Here is a 27,686-nt window from a genome sequence, read left to right as displayed (position 1 = left end):
CGAACCCACAGACTCCCTTTGGACGTTTCAGACTTGGCGACAAGGCTGCAACCCCTGAGCTCCGACCTCTGCCCCATCTCGTGCCGCCTTGCCGGTCACCTGTTCGCCATGTATCTGGAGCATCCGAGCAATGCCCTTGCCCGACTGTCTGGGGAAGCCAAGCAGACCAAGCTCCTGTCATTGACTTGGTGCGGCTGCCTTGGATCGAGCCAAGCCGGCAGACCCAGCTGGTTGGGAGGCTCATCAGACCCTCTACATTCCGATGAGGAAGAATCTGTGAATACGATCGAGCACTTGAGCCTTCGTGTCGAGTCTGTTGATACTCTTGTCGGTACTTCAACATGATTCAGCGGAGGGTAACATACACAATATGCCGAATCCCGCTCTAGGAAGCAGAGCTTGGACTGGCACGTCACAGAGTCTCCTCCTCAGGAGCATCGCGAGTCTGGCAGGGGCACACTCCTTGACCTGCGCAGCTTGCCGTTCTTCCGACGGATGCGACCTGGCCGAGAGGCTGATGGCTGACCCATCCAAGCGTCTCCAGCGGCCAGGCAGACTTTGGACATACATGCTGGCGAGCAGCCCAGAGACGGCTTCTACAGACAACTTCGGGCATCCATAGTTCTTCACTTTTGCCCGACTCGGTCGGGAGAGCAGTATTGAAGAGGGCAAGGTGTACAAGTACAGGAAGTCATCGTCGAGGTGGTTCGATATCTCAACAGCAGATGGTCTTGGGATCGGTCCGAACATGAAAGTGGCCATACTGATCCAGCAAGACCAGTGATGTGAAGGGAGGCATACGCGGCCTGTCAAGGCACCATGAGGCATACGAAACACCATTTTCAGAGGCCAAAGCGACTGCCCAGTCGGCGAGACACGTTCAACCACAGTACGTACCAGATATCATAGGCGAGGCACCTATAAGCAAGCCTTTTCGGAGCGTACCGAAAGCACGGGGTAGATGAGGAGTTGGGCGGAGAGGAGACGATTCGGTTTCCAAGGTTGCGCTGGCAGGATGTTCAAGGCTTGAACACCTGGGGGCTGGGGGCAAAAGGGTCGTCTTTGGCAGAGGGCGAGACTCACTACCCCACAAGAAGGGCCCGATAGTCTCGGCCGCTAGTTGAGCTTCGTCCCCGCGGTCCGGCCCCGAGTGCCTCGCTCGATCCACGGCTTGGTGCTCGATCCTATGTGTAACCACGTGCACCATGCAGTCTTGCCCTTTGGGACTGAATGCATGAGCGACGAAGCGTCCCAATCGTCGACCGCGGCAGCAAAACTGGCCCCCCTTTACTTGTTGGGGCCGTAGGCTGGCTTCGTAGCTCTGGATAACAGCGGCCTGAGAGGGGATGTGGCTTTCGGATCGCCGAGGTTCGACGCCAGCAGAACCTGGCCTCATCCGCACGCCACGCGTTGCAAGAGCATGCCGCGACAAGACAGAGCACACCTAGGCTCCATCCAGCGTGGGAAGTGTTCGAGACCGACGAAGCGCAGTAAGCATGACGTAAAGGCACGCGGGATGTTGGTGGGGTCCGACAAGACATGTCCGTGTGCCGTGGGGTAACCAAAGGGAAGAAGCACCAAGATCTATCTGGGCCGTGACGGGATGGGCGAAGCAGCCCGACGGTGGGCAAAGTCCGGCCGGTTCTGGCCGGTTTGCCGTGATTGGACACATCTCCCAGTGGTTAACGGACCTCGGGGGGCTGCGACGGACAAGGGAGAAGTACGTGATCGGTGCATCGAAGAAAAGGCTATTGTCCATCTGACAAGGTTGCTCGTGCGAGTGGGATGGAGGCGAGGATCCGGAGCAAAAGCCCCGCGAGAGACGGAGGCCCCCGGCCAGTAGGCGTGATCGATCCACAGGGCCAAAGAGGGGCGATGGGTGATGGGTGCTTGGTGATGGTGATGGGTGATGTGTTGGATGGACGATGGGCGATGGGACAAGAGTTTGCGATCTCGATGACAGGGTGCAGAATATGTGGGCAAGGTGGAAATGGGGCATGGTCGCGATTCTTTGGGATTGGGTTCAGTTGCCAGCCCCTCCTTCGTGGCTCGTTCCAAAGGGCAGGGGGCGCCCGAGGGGGGTTTCTGGCAAATAATTTTTTGCCTCCCCAAGCGGCCCTCCGGGTTCCCTGTTAGCTGCTTACTTACTTACTGCCTACTTTTTAATGGGGGGGGGGGGGGGGGGGAAGTGCACCTTGAGCTTGCCCATTCCGTATATGCTGTGGAAAGAAGGACCGTGTGTCTACGGGGCCGCCAGGTCCAGAACATGCAGTGGAAGATGGTGACGTCATGCGCCAGAGCTTGTTCTTTGGATGCTGCTCAAGCTGCCAATGAGAGCAGGCAGCTGCAACGCTGATTGTTTTGATTATGTGTTTGGGAGAGGAACTCGTTCCCGATGTGTGGAGGCTCTGAGAGAGATCTGGCGGGGCAAGGCAGAGGAGAGCTACAACAGGCTTCGACTGAGCCTCTGACGGTAGTGGGCATGAGGCTCCGAGGTATCGCACAGCCACGTATTGGACATGGGAGATTTTCTGATGCCCACCCGCTCCCCCCAGTTCCCCCTTCCACCATGCCTGCTCTGCTGTCCTTCGTGCCTGTAATTGAATTGTGGGGCGCTGCGCTGATCATGCTACCTAGGGGGGGGAGACATGGACTTTGTGCTGAAATTCCATGCCGTATTCCCCATCAACAGTCACGCGCTGTTGCGGGCGGTTTGTACCGGCGGGCGATCAAGGTACATGTAAGGTAGCAGCATCATGCATCATATCGACCTACGTAACGTGGCGAGACGAAAATGATATTGGCATGGCCTTACGGGCGTAGATCACACATGGCTGACGTTTGCCATGTACATTTCGTGGCCTTCTTGACATGTGCAATCCGGAACAGAGTCCACACCTCATCTGCGCGCGTTGGAGAGACACGTCTCAAGACCAGTGGCATGGCATGAGACGACCCCGCTATCCGGGTGGTGAGGGGTACGTGGTTCGTGGAAATGACGTAGGCACGGCGCTTTGCCTGATGTGTGTGCAGTGCATTGTGTGGTACATGTATGTGTTCGAACGAGCAGCATCAGCATCAGCACGGGCAAGAAGAGCAGGTGCACAAGCACGAGCAGCTCCAGTGTTCAGCATCTGCACCACCGCGTGCCCCACCGCGGGCTGCTCATGACGTCAGGTCTGGCGAAGACTGCCTCCCTGCAACGTTTGGCCCCGCCACAGCCAGAGCTACCCCGGTCCTAAGGCGAAAATGGTTTCGATGGGGAGACGATCAGGTCCCAGCAAGTAAGTCCATGTTGTTAGAACCATGATGCTGCTTCAGCCTAGCATACGCACCCTGACTTGTCTGACCATCGCAAAAGTGACTTCCCCCCTGAGCCGCAAACGTGCTCTATCATGACGTAGCTTCCCAGGCCCCATTGGGACCACATGATGGTCTTCCGACGACGGCCAGCCAACGAGACAGCGCTAAGCATCGGATCGTGGCTGTTGCTGGGGCGTACCCCTCCAAACCTCTTGCCTTTTTGCTTGCCTCGATGGGACAAGCGGCCCAGTAAAGGAAGCGGCCCCAGGAGACCAGTCGGGCAAACGGCCAGGAAGGCAGACGAGCGGGCCCCTCCCCCACCTGTGATTCAGCCACAGCAAATGTGAAGGTACGAAGAGTGACTGCCCGTGCTAGGCAAGAGCTCGATCTCACCAGATCGGGCGCCTGCCTCTGGCAGGCTCGCCAGAGGTCCTTCCCCCCCCCCCTATCTTCTATATAAACCCATCACCTCTGCCACCCATCGATGACATCTTTCTTTCCTCCATCAACAACTACTTCTCTACAATCAAACAACACTCAAACCAACCAACCCCAAACAACCAACCCAACCTTCACAATGGAGACTGTCAAGAACGCCGCCAACTACGTCGCTGAGACCGTTCAGGGCGCCGGTGCCACCGCTTCCAAGGAGGCCAACAAGGAGGTCGCCAAGGACAACAACGCCAGCATCGGTACTCGGTACGTCTCGCTTCTTCACTGATTCCCAAAATCTACAGCCTGCTAACATGTCTCCCAGTTTCTCCGCCGGCAAGGACGCCGTCGGTGACAAGCTCGACGAGACCAAGCACAACACCCAGGCTGATGTCCACAAGGAGTCTGCCAAGCACTAAGCAACTCCTCTTCACGATGATGATACCCCTACCCTCCATCAGGGCGGCAATGGTCACGAAGGCGTAATGGTACTTTTGGAATGAGGGAGTGATTGAGCACGAGCATACAGTCTGAGGACGAGATCCTAGATAGTTTACCCGCAATTCATACACTTTCCACAATCATACTTGCAGTGACTTTTGCAGTGACTTTTTTGCAGTGACTTTTTTGCAGTGACATGTCAGAGACTCATTCTGCGTCATGAGCCTCGATTTCCCATGTTCTACAATGCAGAAACATGTGGATCGACTTTATTCGGGGAATTATTGTGCACGGACTCCCGAAGGTAACATCGCCAACTGGCCAGTTCCTGCACTGAGCTATCGGCGTTGAGCTATCGGCTAAAGTTCCAACGACAACTCAACAACAGCGGCAAGACCATCGTCTGCAACCGTCCAACATGTCGATGTCCTCGAGCTCTCTTCCACCGGATCTCTTCGACCAGACGACTCTTATTTCCCTGGCAGCAACCGTCGTGCTCCTGGCCGTCGCCATCGCCGTCTCGCGACGCGTCCTCCATCCTGCCACGTCGGCGACGTACCGCGTCCTTTTCATCTGGCACGCCTTCGATGCTCTGATCCACTTCTTCCTCGAGGGGAGCTTCCTCTACCACTGCTTCTTCTCCTACATCTCCGTGGCCGACGTGGTCGACATTGGAGCCCTCCACCCGACGCCCTACAACTACCTCGGCCACACCGACCGCGTCTACGGCGCCCAAGCCGGCGGCGACAACCCCTTCGCCCAGCTATGGATGGTCTACGCCAACGCCGACAAGCGCTGGGCAGGTGCTGATCTGGTAGGAATCTCTCATTGCTCGCGGATACTTCATCGGGTGCAATGCTAACGGCGACTTCCCAAACAGGGCGTCATCAGCCTCGAGCTGCTCACCGTCTTCGGCGCCGGTCCGCTGGCCGTCTACATCTGCTACCTGATTGCGCGGCGCGAACCCAAGGTCAATTTCTGGATTGTCGTCATTGCCACGGCGGAGATCTACGGTGGTGAGTGTGACCCAGTGCAAGAACCCTTGTCTTCAGGGCACGGCTGACAGGGCGCGTTTTTTTTGTTTTTTTTTGCAGGCTTCATGACGTTCTGTCCCGAGTGGCTGACCGGCAACATCAACCTCGACACGAGCAACTGGATGTACCTGTGGCTGTACCTCGTCTTCTTCAACATGCTGTGGGTTTTTATTCCGGCGTGGGCGCTGTGGGTGGCATTCAAGGAGATCACGGGGGCTTTTGACGCGCACAAGGCCCTGGCGAAGAAGAACCTGTAGGGTGTTGCGCTTTGCTGGGTGCTGGCCACGATTCATGGGAGCCGAGAAGACAAGGAAAAGGGGCCTAGGCAGGTAAACCAATGGAGCACATTTGTCTGGAGTCGCTACAACAGCGTAACTCTCAGAGTGTGTAGGCAAGGGTCAGGCACTGCTCATCGGCAGGCCATATTCATTGAAGGGGGGGGGGGGAACCAGGGATTATCGTCCCCCGGACCCTGGTGCCGTGTGTTCTGACCCCCCCGGCGCCCCAACGCAATCGAGACGTCTTTCGGCGCCTTCCGCAAAGAAGTAAAGTGCAGTCACATGTATCACGCTCGGAGTACGCCTCAACGGCACCATCCGCATACCGTTCAGAGTCGATTCATTTTTCCGCTATCATCAAGTCGACCAACAACAAATTATGTACACGAAATCAACGCTGCAGCAGCACCAATATCAGATCTAGTTGCCAGCGTTGGGCCCGCCGAGCCAGGCCTTCATGGGCCAGGGGTCGAGGACGACCTCGCGGTCCTTGAAGTTGCAGTCGGCGAGCTTGTTGAACCACGTGGCGATGCGGAGCACGGCCTTGGCGATCTGCAACTCGGCAATGGGCCAGGCGCCCTCGGCGTAGCCGCTCGTGCGCAGGTCCGAGGCGTTGGTGTTCTGGCTGAAGGCGTAGTCGCAGTTCCACTGGTTGGCGTCGCGCGCCCACTCGAGCGGGCAGGCGAGCGGCGTCGACGGGTCGGTGCAGCTGAGCCAGTCGCGCGTCGGCACAAAGTACGTGTCGGCGCGGATGCGGTCGACCATGTCGCTGAAGAAGGGCTGGATCGTCGTGTTGGGGAAGCCCGTGACGTTGCCGGCGAGCGAGTAGACGATGCGGCCGTCCCAGATCTGGCGCGTGTCAGTTAGACAGATTCTCTTCTCAACGGCACAAGACGGGAAGGCGGCTCACGGCGTGCAGGTTGGTCGTGACGCCGCCAAAGACGACGGGAATGTCGTTGCCGCCGCGCGCAATGCCCGTGACGTGCATGGGCTGCGCAATGTCCATGATGAAGTGGGTGATGAACTTGGCGGCGTTGGCGCACGTGGCGTTGGCGCCGCCGACGAGCTTGCCGTCCTTGACGGAGCGGATGCACGACTTGAGAATCTGCGTCTCGTTGGCGAGCGCGCTGACGATGCAGCCGCCCGACGTGCAGTCGCGGTTGTAGTGCACGTTGCAGAAGCTCGGCGGCTGGTCGGCCGGGTTGATCCAGTGCCACGTCGTCGTGTGCCGGCCCTCGGGCGTGCCGCGGTGCGCGTCGGCCCACGCGCCAATGCGGCCGAGGCTGGCGCCCGACTCGGGCTCGAGGATCTCGCTGAGGATGGCCTTGGCTGCCGGCGAGAGGAACTTTTCGGCCGCGAAGCCAATCTGCTGGTGGACTGGTGGCCTCGAGGTCAGCACGCTGTGCAATTGACGAGGAGGAGGAGGAGGAGGGAGCCTCAGCCGCAGCCGAGAGAACGTCGCGACTCACTATCAGTGTTCCATGCCAGGCCAGGCGCAGCGAAGGCGCCGACGAGGGCGGCAGCAAAGTGAGAGGCACGCATCGTGACGAGGTCGGGTCTAATTGCTGCTACGCGGGGGGGAGACGAACGTGGACTAGAAGGAAGGAGAAAAGAGAAACCAAGTTCACCTCGGAAGCGACCCCTTCATCTTTATCAACACTTTTCTTCCCCCTCTGCGCGAAGCCTGTGAGCTGCATGCGATCTCGTGCCGATCCCGCCGTTCCCCACACCAAGACCACATGGGCAAGGCTCCGAATTCGACGGGCCAGTCCCGCCCCAGTCAGATTGTCATCCAAGAGCCTGGGTTCCTGGGGCTGGCCTGGCATTTGCGAATGCAGCGGGGAGGATACTGGGGAGAGGGGGGAATGGATGACGCCGGGGATTCGCTCGATTCCGGCGTCATTGCCGAAATTGTGGCGCCCCGGCTTGCCGACCTGACTATTTCGGTTAGGACCACTTTCCGGGGTTGGCCCACCCGTGATAACGGAAGATGAGGCGGGGGTTCTTGTCGGCCTTCTCCGGGTCACGTGGAAGATAGTCACGTGAGTGTCGTTTAGCTGAGCAGACGCATAGATGGGATGTGCCTTAAAGCTGTATATAAAGTCCTTCGCCTTAGTCAGATGCCGTTGGTCCGATGGCTGACAGGATGCGAAGCTCAGGACGTGGCGCTCTCACTGCCTCGTCAGGATGCTGCATCATCATCGCCAGCACACAGCCTGCCGTCATCACGATGTGAGGCCGCCAGTCAGCCGAATAGTAGAAAACGGATGTGGATGACCAACTGTGCATTGCTACTCACAATTTCCGTGGCCTTCGAACTTCGGCGGACACTCGCCAACTTGAGGCATACACGCCAAAGCCCGCATCAGCAAAGTGCACCATCGCCACCAATTCGAGCCAGGCATCAGGACAATGGAGGACGCCACCACTTCTCCCGATCCGCTGGGACTTGTCTCATCTCTCTACGGCCCCGGCACGACTGGCGCTTGGATGCTGTCGGGCCTGGCGCTGCTGCTCTCTTGGTCACTTGAGCGCAAGACAAGCGACGACTGGGTGCTGAGTGCTGACCTCGCCGCATTCCTGCTCATCCCCGCCGTGGCTGCTACCGATATCTTCTACCAGCTGTCTGGAACGTCTGAAGCCTTCCGCGGCGATCCGACCGACACAACATACTCGGCGCGTCAGATGGCCCTGCAGGCGCCCTTCGTGCTGTGTCATGACTTTGTCGGTGCCATCAGCTTGCCGTGCGCCTTCATGATTGTCGCCAACCTGCGCGTAGGCGGCCCGCTGCTCAAAGCCCGCCTCGCATGGCTGATCCCCGTTCAAATGTACTGCACGCTTGCAGTCATGGTGGCCTACTCGGCGAACTCGGCGCGAGCTAACTACCAAGTTGTGCCCCTCGGCGGGTGGTCGTTCCACGTCGGAGACGGCCAGCATCTCGTCATCACGATCAGGGCCGCCGAGTTCTTGTTCCATCCGGTGGCATTGTTTGCAGATGGCAAGCTGGTCCGACGACTCGCCGTCTATAACTGGGTGAAGAACGGGTTGCCTCACTTGCTTGTCACGCTGATCTACTATGTCTTCTGCTGTTGCGACAGCGTGGCTGTCATGATCCACTTCGCCATGTATACGGGGCTGATGCCGCAGTCGGCGACGAAACTGGGCGAGCTGGACCAGACGATTGCGCTCGTGGGCGGGTTTCTTGTGTTGGGATCTTCAGTCAGTAGCATCGTGAGGAGCTGGCATCGGCTTCTAGACGAGGGGGAGACCATGTGGTCAGTCCTCGGTCGAAGATTGGGTCTGCTGTCCGACCCGAGCCTGGGCCAGCAAAGCTGGCCTGCTCCACAGAGATAAGCTGTCTGACACGAGTCCATCGACGAACTCTGCTCCCGGGTCTCAGGGATTGACCGTGATCGGCGACTCTATTGCACACGGGACTTTCATATAGAGTAGGCCGTCAGATCATCAAGGATCGCCTAGCGGAGCATGAATGCTGGTGAATACAGGTCGTTCTAAGTGAAGATATGTGATGAGCATTAGGTTTCTCGCCACGGCATACGAAATAGCGACCACTCATCTGGCGAATGACGACTAGCGCATCACAGGCCATCGAATCGAATTACTTGCTGGAGACAGACCGGGCGTAGGTGAAAGATTGGGATTCCCAGACACCAGAAAGGTGCTTCGTCCAGCCCCTAACACCCTCCTTGTCCGCGAAGGCGGACTCTCTCGAGCCATTGTGATTCCGCAGCGCAAGCTTCTCTGTGTAAGAGGCACCACGTCCTGCCGATAGATGGCCTCGATAGAGGCGGCTCACGAATCAGAGGATGGAGAAACACGACGACAAGAGTCAGTCGCTGGCCGGCTCAGCTTGCCTCAGGTGATGGTGCGGTGCTAGCCCGCGCTGAAGCTCATGCCGACTAGAACAACTTCGTTTCAACAGCACAAAGAAGCATCCCCTGCGACTGGTCTGTGAGGCGACTGGTCTGTGAGGCGAGAAGAGATGATGACAGCTGACGGGGAGGTAGGCCGTAGCCTGTCAGGGCGCGCGGGCTCGTTATCTGGCGGGTGGGATGCCAGTGTGGGGAAAGCCGAGGGGGCTTGTCCGCGCCTCAGTGTGGTTGCAGTGAGCAAGGGAGCAACGGAGAGCTAGGTAGGGTACTGTAGACCGTTCATCCTCACCTGAGGTGACCCCTGGCCAAGGTCTTCTCCTTCTGACACGGGGATTGCTTCACATGGCTGCAAATCGAGGGGAACAGACGAACCAACTTTTGGGAAGAGAGCCTCGCTTAGCGCTGCTCCTGAGCGTTCGCTGGCGGGGTCGCGAGGGAGCCCGATTGCGAGATGAGATAGGTATGTTGGGGTCGACTCGCGGATTGGCCCAGAGGGTAGATGTGTGACCAATGCCGAGTTGGCATGTCTTGTTTGCGTCGAAAGGCCATACTGAGGATGCCAACTGGATGTTCGCTATCATGGTCCAGCTAGCTAGCCATGCTGCATCTGGGATGAGGTGCAGAGCTGGCGAGCCAAAGGTTGTAGCTAGATGAAGAGACCAACCAGCAGCATCAGTTGATTTGTGAAGACAAATCCTGAGGCAGGCGACGCCACCGCCAGAATTGGATGTGGCAGCGCTCTGAAGCAGCAATGGGCTGGCCCCGCCATGTATTGTCCGGAGCGACTTCCTCTGCCCTTCTCCGTTGCGTAATTACCGTACCTTATCAGGTAGTAGGTAGGTAAGTGTGCGAGTGAAAGCCGCACGTCAGGTAAGAGCAACGGACCACGAGGGGAAGGGAGAAGGCGGAGTGGGGGGAAGGGGCAAGGGGCACGAGGCAGGTTTGATCCACGCCTCGGCAGTCACGATTCTAGGCCCAGTCAGGCTTAGCGCTTTGCTTTGTCCCAACCTCACCTCACCCATTTCGACCGGTTACAACCAGAACAACAGGGGCCATCGACACGACGAAACTTCAACGTGTTCCATCACTGCGTCAGAGCCTGAGCCTCTCGCCACGTCAATGCCTCTTCCTGGCTCTCTGTCTTCTGCTCAGCTCTCTCCCTCGCCTGCTCACTCGGTCGGTCGCTCGCTTGCGCACTTTGTCGCTCGACAAACCTTCTACACTGGCCAGGGACGGGCTCCAACAGAAACCCGGCTTCATTGAGAGGTGGTGCCCTGCACCATCCCGCTCGCCCTCCCTGTCGTGCCCAGTCTGGCTTGTGGGCTGGCTGTCAGGAAGCCCTGTCAGCGTACCATGGCGTCTTTGTCGGTTGCCGTCCACGAAATGACGCCGTCGAACAAGGACTCGATCCCCGGCTCGTGAACCAAGCATCTGCACGTCAGAAGGCCAGAGCCTGCTGTGCCTGTCAGCCCACACGCTGCCCACACACCACCTACAGCTCCCTGATCCAATCGCAGTGCTGCCGTGCCCCCGGCCTTCACCTCGACAGCCTCCCATGCCCGGATCGTGTGGCGGTTTGGCTAACGACCCGGCTCGCCTCTCGTCCGCGTGGGGCCCATCCAGATCGCGGGGCCTGTGCCTGGGTCTCTATGTGCCTCTGTACCCGTTCTCCCCGCTCCTCAGCGTCAGCCCGCCACAGACAACCGTGAGGTACTTGGTATCGCTGCCTGTACATTGAGCTTGTAGACACGGCTCGGTACCCCGTCCCCAGAGCAGCGTCTGCCGCTCTCGCCATTCATCCCTTTGGTGCCCAAATTTGGCCTCAGTACTTCGTATGATGGACAGCCGAGTGGCAGAAAATACATGTCACCAATTGAATTAAGGATATAGTGGGCAGTACATCTAGATGCCTGTACAGTACCTATATACTATGTACATGGCTGTACCTACTGAGATCCACCTTCAAGCTCTTGAAGCAGGCGGTGATCAATGTATGTACTGAGGCCAAATTTGGGCACTAAAGGGATAGGCTCCAGGCCAGGCCTAGCGGCGGTTCAGGGTCTGTTTCGTCCCATCCATGGTCCCGTCCTCCAGGTCCGCCGCTTTCTCAGTGTTCCCTCGCTCTTGACCATGGCCTGACCCTCGCTCGTCACAGCTTGACTCTTCTCCTCTCTCATCCCATCCTCCATTCACTCGTTCAATTTCCTTCCCGTCATCTCCCTTTATTTTCTCTCCGCCACGTCAATCTACCAGACACAGGCGTTCCCACACGACAACCCAACCTTCATGGCCTGGATGGTTTCCGCTACCCACTGATCTTTGGCTTCGTCGCGGCTGGTCGCCTACGCTCTTTTCATATCGACAGCCTGCCGTCTTCGCCAATATGGACTCGTGGGGCTGGATGAACCCCCATAACGACCTCTGGGCGCGGGACGACGGCAGTGCTAATGGCATCGGCAACACGAACGGCGGCTCGACCAACTCCTTCGCCGGCCAGAACAACGACACCTCCCAGGCCGCCCTCATCAACGAGTTTCGATTCGCCGCCGCCAAGTCTATCCGCACGTCTGTCATCATCCTCGCCGCCTTCAATGTCGTCGCCGCCTTCGCCACCGCCGTCGGTATCATCTGGCACAGCTACGCCACGAAGAAGCGGAAGGATCCGAGATTCAAGTTCTTGTGCGTGGGCATCAATGGCAGAGCTATGAGACGTCTTGTCAAGCTAACGTGCACCAGGGCCTGCGGGTTCACCTTTGTCGCGCCGGCGGAGACGTTTCCCCTCGTCTTGTCCGTCGGCATTGTCGTTCAGGGCATTACGTTCGCCGTCGCACAGTCGACCGGTCTCAAGTCCATGTTGATCCTGGGCTGTACCACTACTTCTCAGATGATGTTGCCTGGTCCGTCAATACAATCAGCGTCGTCATGCGTTCTGTTTGCTAATTCTCTGATTAGCGGTTTTCATCGTCCCTTATATTCAATTTGTATTTGGCCTCGAGGTCACCTCACGGGCATTACGACAGCAGCCGTTCGCAGGTCGGGGCAAATGGACTGTCGCTGGTTGCCTTGCCATTGTTGGCACCCTACTACTTGTTACCTTTGTCGTCACGCTTTTCATTCGTCCTCCCAACTTTTGCTTTGGCTCCCTGTTCTGGTTTGTCCAGCGCTGGAAGGCTGGCGTCTTCATCCTCCTCATCGTCATTGCCGCAACGCTCCTCGTCTGCACCGTCATCATTGCCTGGCGGCTGCACAACAACTGCCAGATCGACGAGTCTGAGCGCGTGGCGGCCTCAAGGATGGTCTACTACTTGACCATGGCCATCATCTCTACCGTACGTTTGTTGATCCGTTTGCCACCTGTATAACATGCATTCTTACCAAGCACACAGGTCTTCATGATTCCCTTCTTCTATACCATCGTCTTCAACGATCTCAGGACTGCCGGCTCGCAGCCCCTGAATCTTTCCATGATCGCCTCCGTCGTCGCCAACCTTTCTGGTCTTCTCACGGGTGGCTTGCATCTGTTCCTCCGCGCCAACTGCCTCGCCACGATCGGTGCCCGCGAGCAGTGCGAAAAAGACCGCAAGAAGCTCAAGGAAGGCATCCGAGTGTGGCCTGGTGACTACGACTACAATTCGAATGCCGGCTCGCCATCTCGATCACGGGCACCTGAGCGCCTGGACAGCAGCGTGGCGTATGGGAAGATGGAGGAGGAGCGCATCGAGAGCCCGACCGGCACACCAACCTATGACAGCCGCAACGCCCCTCGCTTGCCTGCCCTGCGACCCCCCACCGTTCCGTCTGGCCCGACGATTGTCGAGCCGACACCGCCCGCATCCACCCTCCAGGTCATCAAGGACCAGATCCGCAAGTCCACCTACTCGCTCTTCCCTCGCGACAGCAGCGGCGCACGGTCTTTCACCCTTCTTCCCGCGACAACATACTCGCCCAACGCAACGACGCCTCGTGGTGAGAAGTTCATTGACAACGACGATGACATGCAGTCGCTCGTGCCCCCACCACTGGTTCACGCTGGCGGTGTCCGTCACCGCCGCGATTCGTCCATGCACTCCCATGCCACGGTGCAGATTGGCTTGCGATTCTCCAACGCCGAGGACGCACCAGCTCTCAACTCTCGCTACTTCCGGGATAGCGAAGAGGTCCACGTGCTCGGCTGCCCGCTGGAGCGAGAGAAAGACGGGTCCAAGCGGCCGAGCCCGCTGAACGCGGCTGTCACCAACAGCTATGACGGCGAGTCGACGCTCATCGGCTCGTCGGCGGCGCGCGACTCGGGCCCGACACTCAACTCGGCCGTGTACACGCCGTTCAGCCCCAAATCGCGCATCACGAGCCCAAAGGGTGTGGGCTTTGACACACCGAAGCGCATGGCCAGCCTACAACGGGCCGGCAAGGAGAGGTGCTACAAGCCCGACTGCGACTGCGACCTGCTGCACAAGCCCGATTGGATCTAGCGGGCCAGTATGCGGGCCCGGATGCAGGCGTTAGAGAGAGAGAGACGGTGTGCTAAGTTGATTACATCGGCAAGGAGTTGGTGGGGAGAGGAGAGAACATTTCATGAAATATATATGGCCCTTTTTTGTAGACGGCGTGGGCCGTCTTGTTTTTACACTTTCCTTCTGTTCGGCAGAATCTGATACCTATACGACTGGGACGGTCGACGCCGGGTTTGGTGAAGTTGGTATTTCAGGCGTGTGCGTGTGTGTATGTATGCATGTGACCGAGCGAGTAAGAGACGGACACGAAAACTATCAAGAGAGGGGGTGGGGATTTTCCGCTGAGGATGGGCCAGAGCATGGCCTCTGCATATATCTAGGTACCTTTCTTGAATGCAAGACGGGCTCAGCATAAACATGTGCAGTCGGTGGTGATCATGGCAGCACGGTGGTTTGTAACTCCATACGTTGCTCGGTCGTGTATTCTTTTTATTCTTTGGGGGGTATCTCTCTGCAGTCTCGGCTCAATCGCCCTCACCTCTTCTTGGCCTTCTCCTGGCGGACCAGCGCGTCGTCCTCACGCACGCGCTTCTCCTCCCAGCGCTCCCAGCCGGCCTGGCAAAAGTCCTCCTCGAGCAGCAGGTCGCGGGACGCGGAACCAGCGCACGACGGGGCCACCGCAGGACCCAGGCGAGCAGGCCGACGTCGCGGGCGTGGGTTGTGGCGGCGAACCAGGCGACGGCGCAGGCGGCGCCGGCGGTGAGGCCGACGAGGACCTGCTTGGTCGTGTGGTAGCCGAGGTAGACCCTGCTCCAGGCGACGGCGGCGGCGGTGGCGACGGCGACGAGGGCGGCGACGGCGCGTTCGGCGCGGGACAGGGCGCGCGAGCGGTAGGGGCTGCTTCTGTTGCCGCTACTGCTGCTGCTGGCGCCGTCTGCCGCGGTCTGTCGAGCGGGGGGCCCGCGGTGGCGGACAAAGAGGAAGAGGACGAGGTAGAGGGCCCAGAAGGCGACGAACTGGGCGTGGGACGAGGGCATGCCGTAGCCCTTGCCGTGGATGCGGCGGGGGCGGTCCTCCTTGATGAGGCGCTTCAGGGCAAAGTTGACGGCCTCGCAGGCGAGCTGGCCGGCGAACATGAGGGCGACCTCGGCCTCGCGCGAGGCAAAGGCCAGGGTCGCGTAGACGACGCAGAGGGCCTGCGGCAGGAGGGCGAGCCAGGCGCAGACGAGGGAGAGGGGGTCGGAGGGGTCCTGCGGTGCGGTGCGGTGCGTCAGCTTCACGCGGTTCTTGCAGCGTTGCAGAGAAGGTCTGCAGAGGGTGCAGGGGGCGCCGGAGGGGTCTGCAAGAAACGGAGAGGGCACGGCATACATAGTAGACGTGGGTAAGGGACAGCGAGGCGAGGGGTCGCGTGTCGTCCATGGTCGTGACGGCGGCGGCGGCCCTGGGGGGTAGAGAGGGAGCGACGGGGTGTATCGGCGGTCGGAGGCCTATGATCTTGGGCCTGATGATCAACCCCTCTCCGAGTAGAGGACGGTACCTAGGCAGAGGAGAGTTGGACGGTCAAGGGGGGGCAGGTGTGGCGGTCGTGGTCGTGGTCGTGGTCGAGGCCAAAATGTCGAGTCTTGGGCGTCTTGGGCGTCTTTGGCGTCTTTGGCGTCTTTGGCCTCGAGACGAGACATGTGACGCCAGTGGCACCTTCCCAGGGTCTGGGTCTGGATCTGGGTGTGGGCGGGTCAGGAACGACTGGACATGCTGACGTAACCACCCCCCCTCGTGGCTTCCAGGCGTCAGCACCTCCCTCGCTGTGCTACCGGGCAGGTGCTCCCTCGTGGGGCTGCAGGTGCCACCTTGGCTAGGAACCTGGCAGGCGCTGCCCGGCAGGTAAGATGGTAAGGTGTCAGGTGTCAGGTACGGCGGCAGGTACTGTGGCCCTGCTCAGGCTTCATCTCATCGTGCTCTCGGCGAGGCGGCGAAAGAGTCATCCCACGACCTCTTGTCCGCCACCACTTTCTGGAGCACGCCGTCTGGAAGCAAAGGGTGGCGAAGAGAAGCGAGCGAAAGATACAGAACAGCATGACACGATCGACCGCCTTCTCGCCGCTCCGAGATTCTCGACACCATCTCAAGGCAGCCAGAACGAGCCGCTGGGCACCTTTTTGAACGCTGGCTGTGTGAGTGTGGGTTGTCGACCCGACCGACGATTCTCGTCTCTGCTACTACTTGGTGCATCACTACTTGGTGCATCACTACGCAGTGCATCACTACGCAGTGCATCACTACGCAGTGCATCACTACGCAGTATCCACCTCAACTCATCATCACTCCAGCACAGACAACACAACGCTTCGCTCATGATTTGACGACCACTGCCTTCGCGCGCAAACAACTCATTCGCATTTACATCTGCATTACAGTACATCTCTTCATCTATGCATATCCGGACGACAGCCTCCTCGTTATGATCTCGCTGCCCCGGACGCCGCATCAACACCAACACCACCACCACCACCATGGACGATGACGATGGCGCCGACGAGCGCTACATCGAGCTTGAAACCCTCGAGGCCATCTTCCCCGAGATTCAGAAACACACGCCCGCCCCCGCCCCCGCCCCCGCCACGCCGACGAACCTCGAGTTCTCTCTCGAGCTCCCCGTCCATCCCGCCAACCCAGTCACCGTCCTCTTCCCCGCCGCCTCGGACCCGGCCAACCCTCTCACCACCCAGGATGCCACCACCTCCGCCGCCACTGCTGCGACCGCCCAGGCCGGCGACGGCCCTGTCGACTCGCACGAGCTCGTCCATCTGCCCGCCGTCCTCCTGCGCATCGCTCTGCCGCCGGGCTATCCCGCCGAGCAGCCCCCCGCCGTCGCCATCACCACGACGCCGCCCTGGCTGACGCCGGAGACGGTCGAGAAACTCGAGCGCGACGGGCCCCGTATGTGGGCCGACGCCGGCCGCAACCTTGTCGCCTTTGACTACATCGACCACGTCCAGCAGGCCGCTGACGCTGTCTTCCACATGATTGACGCCGCCGGCACACTGCGCATCGACCCCTCGCACAAGCTCGCCATTCTCGACTACGACATTCAGGCCCGCCGCGCCGCCTTTGCGCGCGAGACGTTTGACTGCGGCGTCTGTCTTGGTGAGGATGCCCCCTCTCCCCCTCCCATGAGCGCATTTTTATATTCTAGTGTCACTTCACTTGGTGCACATAAGCTCCGTCTTCCTGATGCCGACCTGATCTCGCCAGCCTGTGACAGTACTCTACATGGGGTAGTGGAATCATGCCTGCTAACATTGCGCAGAGCCCAAAAAAGGCGCCGTCTGCCACCAGATGCTCGACTGTCGTCATGTCTTCTGCGCCGCCTGCCTCCTGGACTTTTACGCCACCGCCATCACCGAGGGCGACCTCGCCACCGTGCGATGCCTCGCCCCCAGCTGCGCCAAAGACCGCGCTGCTGCCGCTGATCGTCCTGCTGGCGGTCCTGCTGCTGCCGCACCCACCGCCGCCGTCAAGAAGAAGAAAAAGGTGAAGACCTTCATCAGCCCGAGCGAGCTCCTCCAGATGGGCCTCTCCCAAGAGCTCGTCACCCGCTACGTTACCCTCATGTACAAGACGGAGCTCGAGTCGGACAAGAACACCATCTATTGCCCTCGCTCCTGGTGCGAAGGCGCCGCCCGCTCCAAGAAGCACAAGAAGCCTTCCGGTCTCGAGCTGGGTGAGGCGTCTGACGACTCGGACGATGCCGACGCCGACGCCGACGCGGAAGCCGAGGGCGGCGCCACCACGAAGCAGAAGAAAAGAAAGAAGAAGAAAAAGGCGGCATATGACCCCGCCGATCTGCTGTCCATCTGCGAGGAGTGCGGCTTCGCTTTTTGCAGCCGGTGCTGCCAGTCCTGGCACGGCGAGTTCGTCTCGTGCATGCCTCCGCGCGACACGGGCGAGCTCTCCGCCGAGGAGCAGGCCTCGATAGACTACCTCAAGCTGCACTCTACGCCCTGTCCCACCTGCGCTGCCCCCGCGCAAAAGACGCATGGCTGCAACCACATGATCTGCTTCCGGTGCAACTCGCACTTTTGCTACCTGTGCTCGGCCTGGCTCGACCCCGCCAACCCGTACCAGCACTTCAATGAGCAGCCGGGCGGGAAGCGCACCTCGTGCTACATGCGCCTGTGGGAACTCGAGGAGGGTGACGGAGACGACGTCGGCTACGGCTTTGCAGGCGGCGCCGGTGGTGACCAGGCTGCCGTGCAACCGCCTCCTGCTGTTCTGCCAGACGACGTCGACGTCCCGCCAGTCCTCGACGACGACCCAGCCGGCCACGACGAGAGCGACAGCGACAGTGACGATGGGCGGGAGGCCAATGACCAGGCCCCACGAGACAACGTCCCCGGCGCCGTGGCGCGCGAGGGCCCTCTTGTCCTGCGCATCGGCGGAGACCCCCAACCACGCATCGCCGTGCCTCCTCCTGCACCTCAGGCGCCGCCGCCGCCGCCGCCGCCAGGCCGCGGTCGAGGCGGCCATCACGGCGCGAACCACGCTCGCGGGGGGCGTGGAAATGGGCATGGACCTGGACGTGGCAACAACAGAGGCGCCGGTGTGCGCGCTGGTCCTCGACCGAACGGGGCCCAAGAACGCGCGGGAGGAAACATGCCTCGCCGCATCCCCGTCAGACACGGAGATGGGGCCGACGAGATGAATCCACAGGACGCGGCCTGGGTCAGGAACTTTGTCCAGATGGCCCTGGCCGACGTCGAGGACGACAGTGACGGGGAAGCCGACGACCTTGTGCTGTTCGCCATGGCTCAATGACCTTGGCCACCTACATAGTAGATATGCGCACCACCACTGACTGACCGACCCTTACGCAAACCGGAACACGGGGAATGGTCGCAGGTGAACCGAGGGCGGCACTCGAAAGAAAACAGGCTCAATTCTCGCTCTCCACCCCTTCCACGTCTCCCCCTCGACCCTCGCCCCTCCCCCCCTGAATGCGTGTTTCTGTGGTGTGTCCTCGTACGATTCTGTGATCCGGGAACGCTCCATTCTGCGCATGACCGGTGTGATTCCCAAGTCCGTCCTGTCTCGAGCACATGCGCACTCCCTACGTACCTGATGGGTAGCAGCCGTGGCTCTCGCACCCCGCCTGCGCAGGGGCGCAAGCAATGACTGGCTGCCGGTGGGCCTCCCGAATGGCACAACCCTGAGCGGCCTGTGGAGGGGGGGGGAGGGGGGCAAGGGCAGGCTTGATTCGATGGTGGTGGAGGCTCGCCGCCCGTTCGATGATACCCTCCTTCATCCTACGAATCAGCGTGGCAGCTGCCGCAGGTCGAGACCAGCCGCCCCAATTGATTCTTGGACGCAACAGGACCAGGAGAATCTTGACGGCATCCGCAATAGGCGTAGCTGGGCCTTTCTCTCCCGATAGCTTCAGGCCAGGTGTCCGTATCGAAAGAGAGATGATGGTCAGAACGAGCTGCTTGCAGAAAGCGGATGCAGGCTGTACCGCACCGAACCTTCCCTTGGGTCAACAGAACCACGGACGTGCGTTCCTCTGGCTCGGCTCCGTACTCCGGGCAATCAGCCATCCAGGGTCGCGAACGAGACGGTAATCAAATATGTTGGGCCGTGTGTTGTGCCGTGTGTTGAGGCAGGGATGGGTCCTATGGGGGGGGAGTCCTGGAGCTCGCAACCCGTTTTCGTTCCGCGGCGACAAGTACCGGAAGATTAGAGTCCAAGGCTGTCCACATATTCTGCAGAGTCGAGGTAGAAACATTGGTGAGGTATCGATGACCATAAAACGAGCATCAGAAACACGGGAAGGGATATCCCTGCTCGAACCATCGTGATGCGCACCAGGTTTTTCACGACCTTCCTCTTGAAGATACTCGCGCCTTGGAAGCGTCCAGAGGAGCCAGGAGGACCCCGAACAAAACCTCGTAGGAGACTCGCCACCTCCCAGGAACAGCACTGCACCACACTGTGCAGTACAGTAGCATGGCGATTCGCGAACGACACTGATGATGGGTGGCCAACCCCAAAACGTCCCCTCCCGTAAGTTGGCGACGAACTCAGGACAAGCTTGGACACTCCACTTGCAGAGGCATGGTGCCGGTCGGAGAAAATCCCCAGATTCGATGCAACTCTGCCCTTGGGGGAGATGGCCTCACGTAGGGCCAGGAAAAGGGAGCCGCCGTCGTCTGGGATCAGGGCATAGAGTTTGCGGGCCTGACCCTGCCTTCGTCGGCCGCGGAAGGAGTCGCGGAAGTAGTCGCCGTCTGGCTACAGCAAGATCACCTTGAATCTGAGCCCTGCTGTACATACAGTACTTTAGACGCACGCAGCACTCTTTCTTCTGGGGCGGGGGCAGGTCCCTCTCGTATGCGGCAGTTGGGCCACTGCTTGGTGATATGACATGGCATGCAGGAGACGACAACTGGGTGCTGAGCCGCCAGTCGCATCTCTGCAAACTGTGATGCCCCCCCCCCCCCCCCCCCCGGCCCGCTCGCATTCAGGGCAAAATACCAACGAGTGTGCGGCCGGTATGGCTCTGGACATGGAAACGCCGCTGTTTCCCTTCCATCGTCGCTTATCGATGGTAATTTTCCGACGTTGTTGAGAGGAATTGGAGCGTTGAGCCGAAGAGCAGTGCCGTTCCTTGGGCCTCTCTCGCCGTACATTCGTCATGAAGCGATCCCCAAGGCTGTCTTGTCGTCTGCCCAAACCAAGACATGATACGGCTAAACTACCGAGCCCAGGACCACTGAGCCATGTGTCAGTGAGACAAAAGGCCACGAGGCGTGATTGGGAGAACCATAACAAGGAAGGCAGCCAGGCCCTGCAAAGCCCCCAGCAAAAATTCACTTCCATACCGACACCGTCTAATGCCCACATTTGAAGATACGCCAGCCTAGCATCTGCACCATCATAATAACGAGCTTGCTATCAGAGGGGGTACGTACGGCCTGTCTGCCCGACAGTCAAGCGTAGCATTCCAAAAGCTTCGCCTTCGGACGGGTACACCGTCGACCTGAGGTTATGGATCTTTGTGAGCAACGGAGAGCGACCTGAGACGAAGATCCTCCTTTCTGCCAAGGCTGATCTGTGATGCAAGGGCAGTCTACGCTCTGTGCACCGAGTCGCCTTTGCCGCGCGCAGCTCTCGATCAGGTTGCATGCACAACTGGTGTACATAGTATACACTAGCATGCATCGAGGTTGCGAGCTACCGCGATGACGAGCCAGCCACCAGACTTCCTTTCCTTGAGCAGTGACTTGCATACATGGGCTTACAGGCACATCGCCGTATAACCCACTAGCCTAGGAGATGAAGAGAACGAGAGAACGAAACAGGAAAGCTTGGATGCGCCCATGTGCGGCGGACTTCAGCCTTGGGAGGACAGAAGTACTTCCAGGAGGTGAGGCAAGATGCCATGAACCACGTCTTGCTGTCGCTCTCCCGATGTGGTCCTCAGAATGCCAAAAGGCTCGTCTGGGCTGGCTCTGGGCCATCTTATGATGCAACTCGATCACTAAAGTCGTTTCATTCTGCACAATTCATCAGACGCTTAGCTCTATCACCATGGGAAGTGGGAGACGTCACCGTTCTTGATTCTTCACCGAGGAAGTTTGGGTACGGTCCGCCTGCCAACCAGCCTCAGAGCATTTGCCGTGGACTTAACACAGCACCTATAGCCTTGAAACAACCAGGTCCACAACAGCATTTGATTGAGCCAACCAGGGGTATCGAGACCTTGGAATTAGGCGCGTTGGAGGAATCAAAAGCCCACCGGGCCTGAACTCTGAAAGGGGTGAGCTAGTTGCTAGTGTACCAAAGTTTGGCAGCCCAACAATGCATCCTGTGTGTGGCTGGTCGACAGGTCGAACGAATTAAGGTGTGCAGCCATTACGGAGGCCATCCCATTTTGGCGGGCTGCCGCACACAGACAGCAGCCTAGAGAATCAAACAAGGAGTGAAGGCCTGGAACATTAGCAGCTTGGGGAACGGTTCTCCCTGTAACGCCTCGGCCGAGCAGCAGCCGCGCTTGGGGCTTGATGTCTGCAGGTAGAAGCCCAAAGTCTGGCAGGTTTCGCTGAGGCCTGGCGAATCTGGACGGGTGAGATCTCATACAATTGATATTTTCAGGCTAAACTGTCAAACAGCGGCACATTAGTTATGTGAACATGCTTGGCCGCCGCCTCTGCGAAAGTGACTGGCATAGCCGAACAGCCCACCCCCGGTCACGCCTAAATCTAGAAGAGTCTTTGCGCAGCATCAGAAAGGAAGGCGTTTGGTTGTTGACTTCCAAATGGGGAGGACCGAAAAAGATTGGCATGGCTCAGTCATGGCCAATATCGATGCGTGAATTTTGACAGCAACTGTCGAGGCCAGTTGCAACATGCGCTATCGCTTGCGCCAAAGCAATGCCAGCCATACCTTCATCTCGCAGTGGAAGCCCTATCAGAAACCTCCGAAGTAGATCGTCATGCGGGCCCCGGGCGACCGCCTGACTATTGCAGCTTTGGCAACGGACAATTACCTGGTATGGAAATGACTCGGGTCCTGCTTCTGAACTTGGACAACATTGCGCATTGTAAGGCGATTCTGACGACGTGATCTCCGGTTGCCGAGATATTTAGGCAATCGCAACCTTGTGTCTTGTGATGGTTCGGCCGAGTCTACCATTTGGCAGGAAAACTGGGCTACAGGGATCATGACGATCTGTCCTACCATCGCGATGGTCAAGACATAAGGCACGTGTTGGTAGGTAGCAGCGTGGGATGACGAGGTAGCCTGCCAGGCATGGAAACCACGATCTCATCAGACCAGCCTCTTAAAGGCCAGTGATGCATGTTCCCTTGGTCCGCAATTGAATCCATGGGGTGTGCTGACCCACAGCCGCTTGCCGATCTCGCTGAAAGAGTCAGATTAGCATTGGCATATTGTTTTTCTACATGTACTTACCGTCGCGTCTCTCAATTGTTTTTTTCACGACATGGAAACCGTCAGCAGCTTGCGCCCGCCCTGAGCGCGACAGTGTCCATGAACCAAGCTCGCAGCCGCTTGGACCTCTGGGTCCGCTCACGTCGTTGATCAACGCCATGTCCTCGGACGCGCGATGGCTGAGTCAACTCTGACAAGTCGCCCATCAGTCCATTCGCGTGCAAGGGAAACAAGCTAAGATCACCACCCGTAATTCCAGCACGAACCTGGAGGTGGGGCCCGTTCAAGGGGGGGCTGCCAGGAACCTGGTGTTCAATCCCCAGAGGACGTGATGCATTGACGACAAGCCCTGTACTCATGATTGCCCTTCTTGACATGAGGTGGACAAGACATGGTTTTTAGGGAAGGAGCAACAGGGTTCAAATTCTCAATAAGGCGCTTGTCATCGATAGAAGCGGAGATCGGCGTCCAAAAGGAGTCTGCCGTGCCGGAGCAGGTACCTAGATGAAAGCTGGGCGGTCAACGAATACAGAATGCTGTTCAGGACCCGGAGAAATGCTCTTCAATATGCCAGGGGGGCGGGCCTCCTCGGCAACAGCGGTTCGCAGCCGAGGAAACATTGAGGCGCTGTGGTACATTTTGTTTCGGGTTGCATCCTCTTCCTACGAAGACTGGGGCTTGAAAGTGTAGGTTGTTTTGAATTGCATGGTTGCCAACAGAAACAGCGCTGCTGCGAGGAACAAACGACGGCTGTCAAAGGGAAGGTCAGTGATACAGCGATTCCTCTTTGGAATCCACCGACACTCCACCCGTAGTCTCATTCTTGGTCTAGTTCGCCTTTGTTCGAGGGACGAAGAAAGCTACTCAAGCTGGCCCCCCGACTTCGCCTGCATAAATCTTGAGCAGGCTTATGTGAAAGAGATCAGAGATACATGGGCGTCAGTCGCTGCAGGGCGATCCACAGAACGATGATGGTATCGAGGGGACCCACTTCGCCAGGGGGTGGCTCTCCTGGCTGCTAGGCTATAACGACCTGCAGATATAGCCCGCTAGAGCATTTTGTGTGGTCATGGATGCTGAAGGGATAATTTCGGCCTCGAATCCACAAATGATGCATGGCGGCGAGCAAGGTATTGTCGAGGGCGTCTGATGTTGGCATTGCGGACTGGGCAGCTTAAGTAGGAAGGATGGTCCTGGTGTCAGCGGACACGGATCGGCTGACATTAGAATAAGCGTTGATACTAGTGCATCCGAAATTGGGATGTTTCGATCGTCGTCTGTCGTGATTGAAACAGTATTTGCCGTTCCCCACAGGCGATGTGTGCTCATTCAGATGCAGATGGATACCTTGAGAGAGAGGCACGACAGGTACAGTAGAGGACTCGGGCAGGCTGTGTGTACATGTAGGGCGAAGGCGGCTCGAGCTGGGGCGCGGGCGGGACATCGACCGGGAGCTAGCCATGATGAGTCCGGCCGCCTGCGCGACACGAAGAGTCAACTGCCAAGTGCGGATGAAGGGGAGTTATGCGGGTGTGCATCCAGTACAGAGGTGCAAGATTGTGCAAGAAGACTTCGCGGAACCGGAAGCCCCCTGGAAGTAGGTATGGAAAGAACAGGAACAGCCTCTCCGTACGAATACTTGGTACTTGCAGTGCGGCAGCGATGTGGGCGCGAAGAGAGGGTCTGAGAGTTTGACAGGAGGCGATGGATGGCTGGGGCTGCTGGGGAACCGGCCTGGTCTGCCTAGGTGGCAGGGCAAGGTGGCCAGAGGCAGGGAGGTCAAGCGGGCGTTGGATGGATTCTGCTGGATCGGGATTTGTGCCTGGAAAGCTCTGATCGCCTGGCACACCCGCAAGACCCGTAACGTTCGAGGGACCGGCACATGTACCTCAGACGGGCGGTCTTTGGAGCCTGTGCGCACTGGCGTGTTTGCGGGGCCACTGCCATCTGGGCGGATACCTTGCAGTTCTGCGGCCGTTATCCGTACAAGCCGAGTGATCTCGTCCAGTGGAACTATCGTGCTTTCGCTCTCTGGTTGCAGACTTGGGGGGAGGAGGGGGAATGCGGCAGGGACGAGACGTCAAGGCCAAACGGCGAAAAATGTCTGCCAGCGGGCATGGCCATGGCCGCAGTCGGGTCGCCGTGGAGAGATATCCATGTCGGATTCGGACGCCGGTGGAGACCAAATATTTGAAGCATTGTCGTCGTGGATGACGGGGAGGGGGTGGACCATCCCCACCCCGCCTGTCCTGGAGCTCCGTCGTTGGCCAGTCAGGATTCCTCGCACAAACTCACTGGGCTATCAGGCCAGGCTGCGAGGGCAGACCGGGAAAGGTGATGGATGGCGGGCAAGTTTGCATATGCAGGCATCGTAGAGGCGCGGGGCCCTACGCGGGCAACTCCCAGTTGAGCTGGCCTCTGAAGAATGAGGAATGCATGTGCTGCAAGGTGCTGGGATCAGCCAGGGGGGCGGGAGGGGGCGCTCGCTCCAACGAGTTCTGGTCACGATGCTGGGCCTTGAGCAGGTTGGAGGTCTGGATCGGCAAGGTGTTGCTAGGTGTGCCGTGTGCAGTGTGCCGTGTGCTGTTTGCTGTTTTGCTGTTGCAGCTTGCGGTGAACAGAAGGGCAAGTGACGGGACAGGGCTGCCAATATCAAAGGGCTGGACTCGGCTGAATTCATGGTGATGTGAAGAGATGCGGTAAAGGTGCAGGCGGGAGATGCAAAGGCCGGCGCAGACGCAATGCAGACATGGTGTCTGTCTGATGTACATGGTAGACAGCAAGAGCGATGGAAACCCACACTGTTCAACCTCTTTCCTGTCTGTACATGTAAACATGGCAGGTGCGTGGCCCGCACAAGTAACCTACCTACCTACCTTTACAGTACCATGTACAGTACCATGTACTCTTTCTTCCTTCCGAAATGTCGCGCGCTCCATTCCGAGATATCGCCTTGCCGACGCACGCCGGGTTGTTCTTTCCCCTTCAGACATGCTTCGTATACACCTGGATTAGACGTTCCTGCTATAACCTGCTATAACCTCTACCTGCCTCACCTTATAGTTGCCTACCTAAACTTACTTACCCTCCGATATACAGTCCCTGCTGCCACGTACCATGTACATGCCCAACAGGGCTCCGAGCGGGGGCCTCTGGACCCACCGATTCACTAGCCTCCACCTGACACTGTTCCTGACGAGGACGACTATTTTCTCTGCCCTGGTATTCCCCTCGACCGCTGGCGGTAAGTCACCTGACTCGCCGTCAAACAATGCTCATCTCGTAGAGTTGTGATCCAGGAGCAAGGAGACGGAAGGCACAAACACACAACAGAAAGGCCTTCTGCCACGACACCAGCAACCCCACTTGCTTCTTCCTTTGCATTTCCTGGGCCTGGTCCTCAATCCTCGAGCATGACCTCAATCCTTGAGCACGACCTCGATCCTCGAGCATGACCCTAATCTTCGAGCATGACCTTCGTCCTCGAGCAAGACCACGCCAAACGTGGCCATCACTGTACCGACTGGAAGAGAAAGTCTTGTTGCCTCTCTCGAATATCAGCCTGCGGTCGATATCCATGCAGCACCCAATGACAACTCTCTCTCTCTCTCTCTCTCTCTCTCTCTCTCTCTCTCTCTCTCTGTCTCTCTGCCCGCCGTCTTGGCCGCCTCAGCTCGGCACCCATCAGCAACCAAGGCCCTTCAAAGCTTGTGCACAGTCTGCCATTTGCGCCATACGGACAGCTTCCATCAATAGGTGGTGGCCCACCTCGCCCACCCTATTGCGTCCCATCCATGTCGGTACATGGCCGCACGACGCCGCACCAGGTCTGGTACATGTACACAGAAAGAGGACGCATCATGTACCCTACTCGCTCCGAACCTTACCTTGGTCCCGACGAACACCTACGGAATGGAACACAACCTGGTGGAGTGTCAGGCAGCGCGAGAGCTTGCTTGTGGTTACAGCTATCCTCCCTCGCTCGGCAGTCTCCGTGCCGTCTTTCTTCGCTTCGTTTCTCATTATGCGCCGCCTGGTAGACAACCGGCCACAGTCGGACTGGTCGGGGCGATTGACACGGCGTCTTTGTCCTTGGCCTCCGCTGGATTGGTCTGTGTATGCCCCCCCCCCTCTCCCCTCTCCCCCATTCCTGCACGACGTGACAGGACCCCTGGTTACTCAAGGCACAGACTACGTACAGCCCGCGCCATTTGGGCACTTCTCTCCACGAGCCTTCCCTGTCCCCTTTCTCCTTTGTGTAATGTAAGTACCTTCGTCTCCCAACTCTCCATAGCTTTGTCGACTGTCTCGAGATCGTCGCCCCCCTCCCTTCTGATGCCTTCTTTCTGGCCTTCGATTATGACGACTCGAAGCTTCGGCATTTAGAATTGGAACCCAAATCAATCAATCAGCTGCCACAAAGGCCCCGAGATCGGCATCAGTCGCAACTGCCTACATGTACTCCAGCCAGCCCAGAAAACAGAAGATAGATTCGTCCAATGCAGTCTCGCGGCCCGCTTCCCGCCCCTGGACCTGACCATTGGCGCGCACAAGGGCGACTTCAACGCGTGAACAAGGCCAGACTGTTTTCGCGGTACTGGCCTTATTCTTTCTCGGCGGCTCCTCGCAGCCTGGCTGTTTTGCCGCATGGCGTGTGTAAATGACTTATATCACCTGTTTTAATGCCGCCCAAACCCCCGCGGGTTGACCGAATTTCTACAGGGGGGGTAAGGGAAGTGGTTCTGCTCCAAGTCGCTTCGGCAGACCCCTGGTCTCTAGCAATCTCATGAACCGCTTTCTTCCCCCCTCCTCGTCTTCCCCTCCCCGTTTTCCAAGACGCCTCCTTGGTCGCGACACCTGGTGCGCCCACCTCAACGCATCTGCCTAACGGCTTCTAGAAACGCGGAA

At 58.6% G+C, this 27,686-nt stretch overlaps 7 protein-coding genes across 7 annotated transcripts; 5 read left to right on the top strand and 2 right to left on the bottom strand.

The window, feature by feature from the left end:
• Window positions 1-3,790: 3,790 nt before the first annotated feature.
• On the top strand, window positions 3,791-4,319 carry VDAG_01467 (glucose-repressible protein). The gene is made up of 2 exons (XM_009650353.1): window positions 3,791-4,002; window positions 4,061-4,319. The coding sequence occupies exons 1-2, from the start codon at window positions 3,881-3,883 to the stop codon at window positions 4,152-4,154; spliced, it is 216 nt and encodes a 71-aa protein (XP_009648648.1). The 5' UTR covers window positions 3,791-3,880; the 3' UTR covers window positions 4,155-4,319.
• A 275-nt stretch (window positions 4,320-4,594) lies between these two features.
• On the top strand, window positions 4,595-5,467 carry VDAG_01466 (EBDP3 protein; the record flags this gene model as incomplete). The annotated part of the gene is made up of 3 exons (XM_009650352.1): window positions 4,595-4,990; window positions 5,057-5,192; window positions 5,271-5,467. 3 exons carry the CDS (start codon window positions 4,595-4,597, stop codon window positions 5,465-5,467), a joined length of 729 nt encoding a protein of 242 aa, XP_009648647.1.
• A 441-nt stretch (window positions 5,468-5,908) lies between these two features.
• VDAG_01465 (nuclease P1) lies at window positions 5,909-7,030 on the bottom strand (the record flags this gene model as incomplete). Its single annotated transcript, XM_009650351.1, has 3 exons — window positions 5,909-6,337; window positions 6,399-6,865; window positions 6,958-7,030. 3 exons carry the CDS (start codon window positions 7,028-7,030, stop codon window positions 5,909-5,911), a joined length of 969 nt encoding a protein of 322 aa, XP_009648646.1.
• Window positions 7,031-7,631: 601 nt separating this feature from the next.
• VDAG_01464 (uncharacterized protein) lies at window positions 7,632-9,120 on the top strand. Its single transcript, XM_009650350.1, has one exon. The coding sequence runs from the start codon at window positions 7,901-7,903 to the stop codon at window positions 8,840-8,842; it is 942 nt and encodes a 313-aa protein (XP_009648645.1). The 5' UTR covers window positions 7,632-7,900; the 3' UTR covers window positions 8,843-9,120.
• Window positions 9,121-11,764: 2,644 nt separating this feature from the next.
• Window positions 11,765-13,850, top strand: VDAG_01463 (uncharacterized protein; the record flags this gene model as incomplete). Its single annotated transcript, XM_009650349.1, has 3 exons — window positions 11,765-12,278; window positions 12,334-12,710; window positions 12,768-13,850. 3 exons carry the CDS (start codon window positions 11,765-11,767, stop codon window positions 13,848-13,850), a joined length of 1,974 nt encoding a protein of 657 aa, XP_009648644.1.
• A 506-nt stretch (window positions 13,851-14,356) lies between these two features.
• Window positions 14,357-15,251, bottom strand: VDAG_01462 (dolichyl pyrophosphate phosphatase; the record flags this gene model as incomplete). The annotated part of the gene is made up of 2 exons (XM_009650348.1): window positions 14,357-15,082; window positions 15,201-15,251. The coding sequence occupies 2 exons, from the start codon at window positions 15,249-15,251 to the stop codon at window positions 14,357-14,359; spliced, it is 777 nt and encodes a 258-aa protein (XP_009648643.1).
• A 1,091-nt stretch (window positions 15,252-16,342) lies between these two features.
• Window positions 16,343-18,647, top strand: VDAG_01461 (RING finger protein; the record flags this gene model as incomplete). Its single annotated transcript, XM_009650347.1, has 3 exons — window positions 16,343-16,966; window positions 17,051-17,093; window positions 17,140-18,647. The coding sequence occupies 3 exons, from the start codon at window positions 16,343-16,345 to the stop codon at window positions 18,645-18,647; spliced, it is 2,175 nt and encodes a 724-aa protein (XP_009648642.1).
• Between the last annotated feature and the right edge of the window lie 9,039 nt (window positions 18,648-27,686).

The sequence above is a fragment of the Verticillium dahliae genome, genomic scaffold (genome assembly GCF_000150675.1).
Source record: "Verticillium dahliae VdLs.17 supercont1.2 genomic scaffold, whole genome shotgun sequence".
NCBI classification, from domain to species: Eukaryota; Fungi; Ascomycota; class Sordariomycetes; order Glomerellales; family Plectosphaerellaceae; genus Verticillium; species Verticillium dahliae.
The sequence above is the reverse complement of the archived record's forward strand: the minus strand, read 5'-3'. Positions and strand labels throughout refer to the sequence as shown.

Excerpts from the sequence above, each read along its gene's own strand:
- VDAG_01467 (XM_009650353.1), top strand. The coding sequence starts at position 3,881 with ATGGAGACTGTCAAGAACGCCGCCAACTACGTCGCTGAGACCGTTCAG. Across the intron at positions 4,003-4,060 it reads AACGCCAGCATCGGTACTCG|TTTCTCCGCCGGCAAGGACG; the intron begins GTACGTCTCGCT and ends CATGTCTCCCAG.
- VDAG_01464 (XM_009650350.1), top strand. The coding sequence starts at position 7,901 with ATGGAGGACGCCACCACTTCTCCCGATCCGCTGGGACTTGTCTCATCT.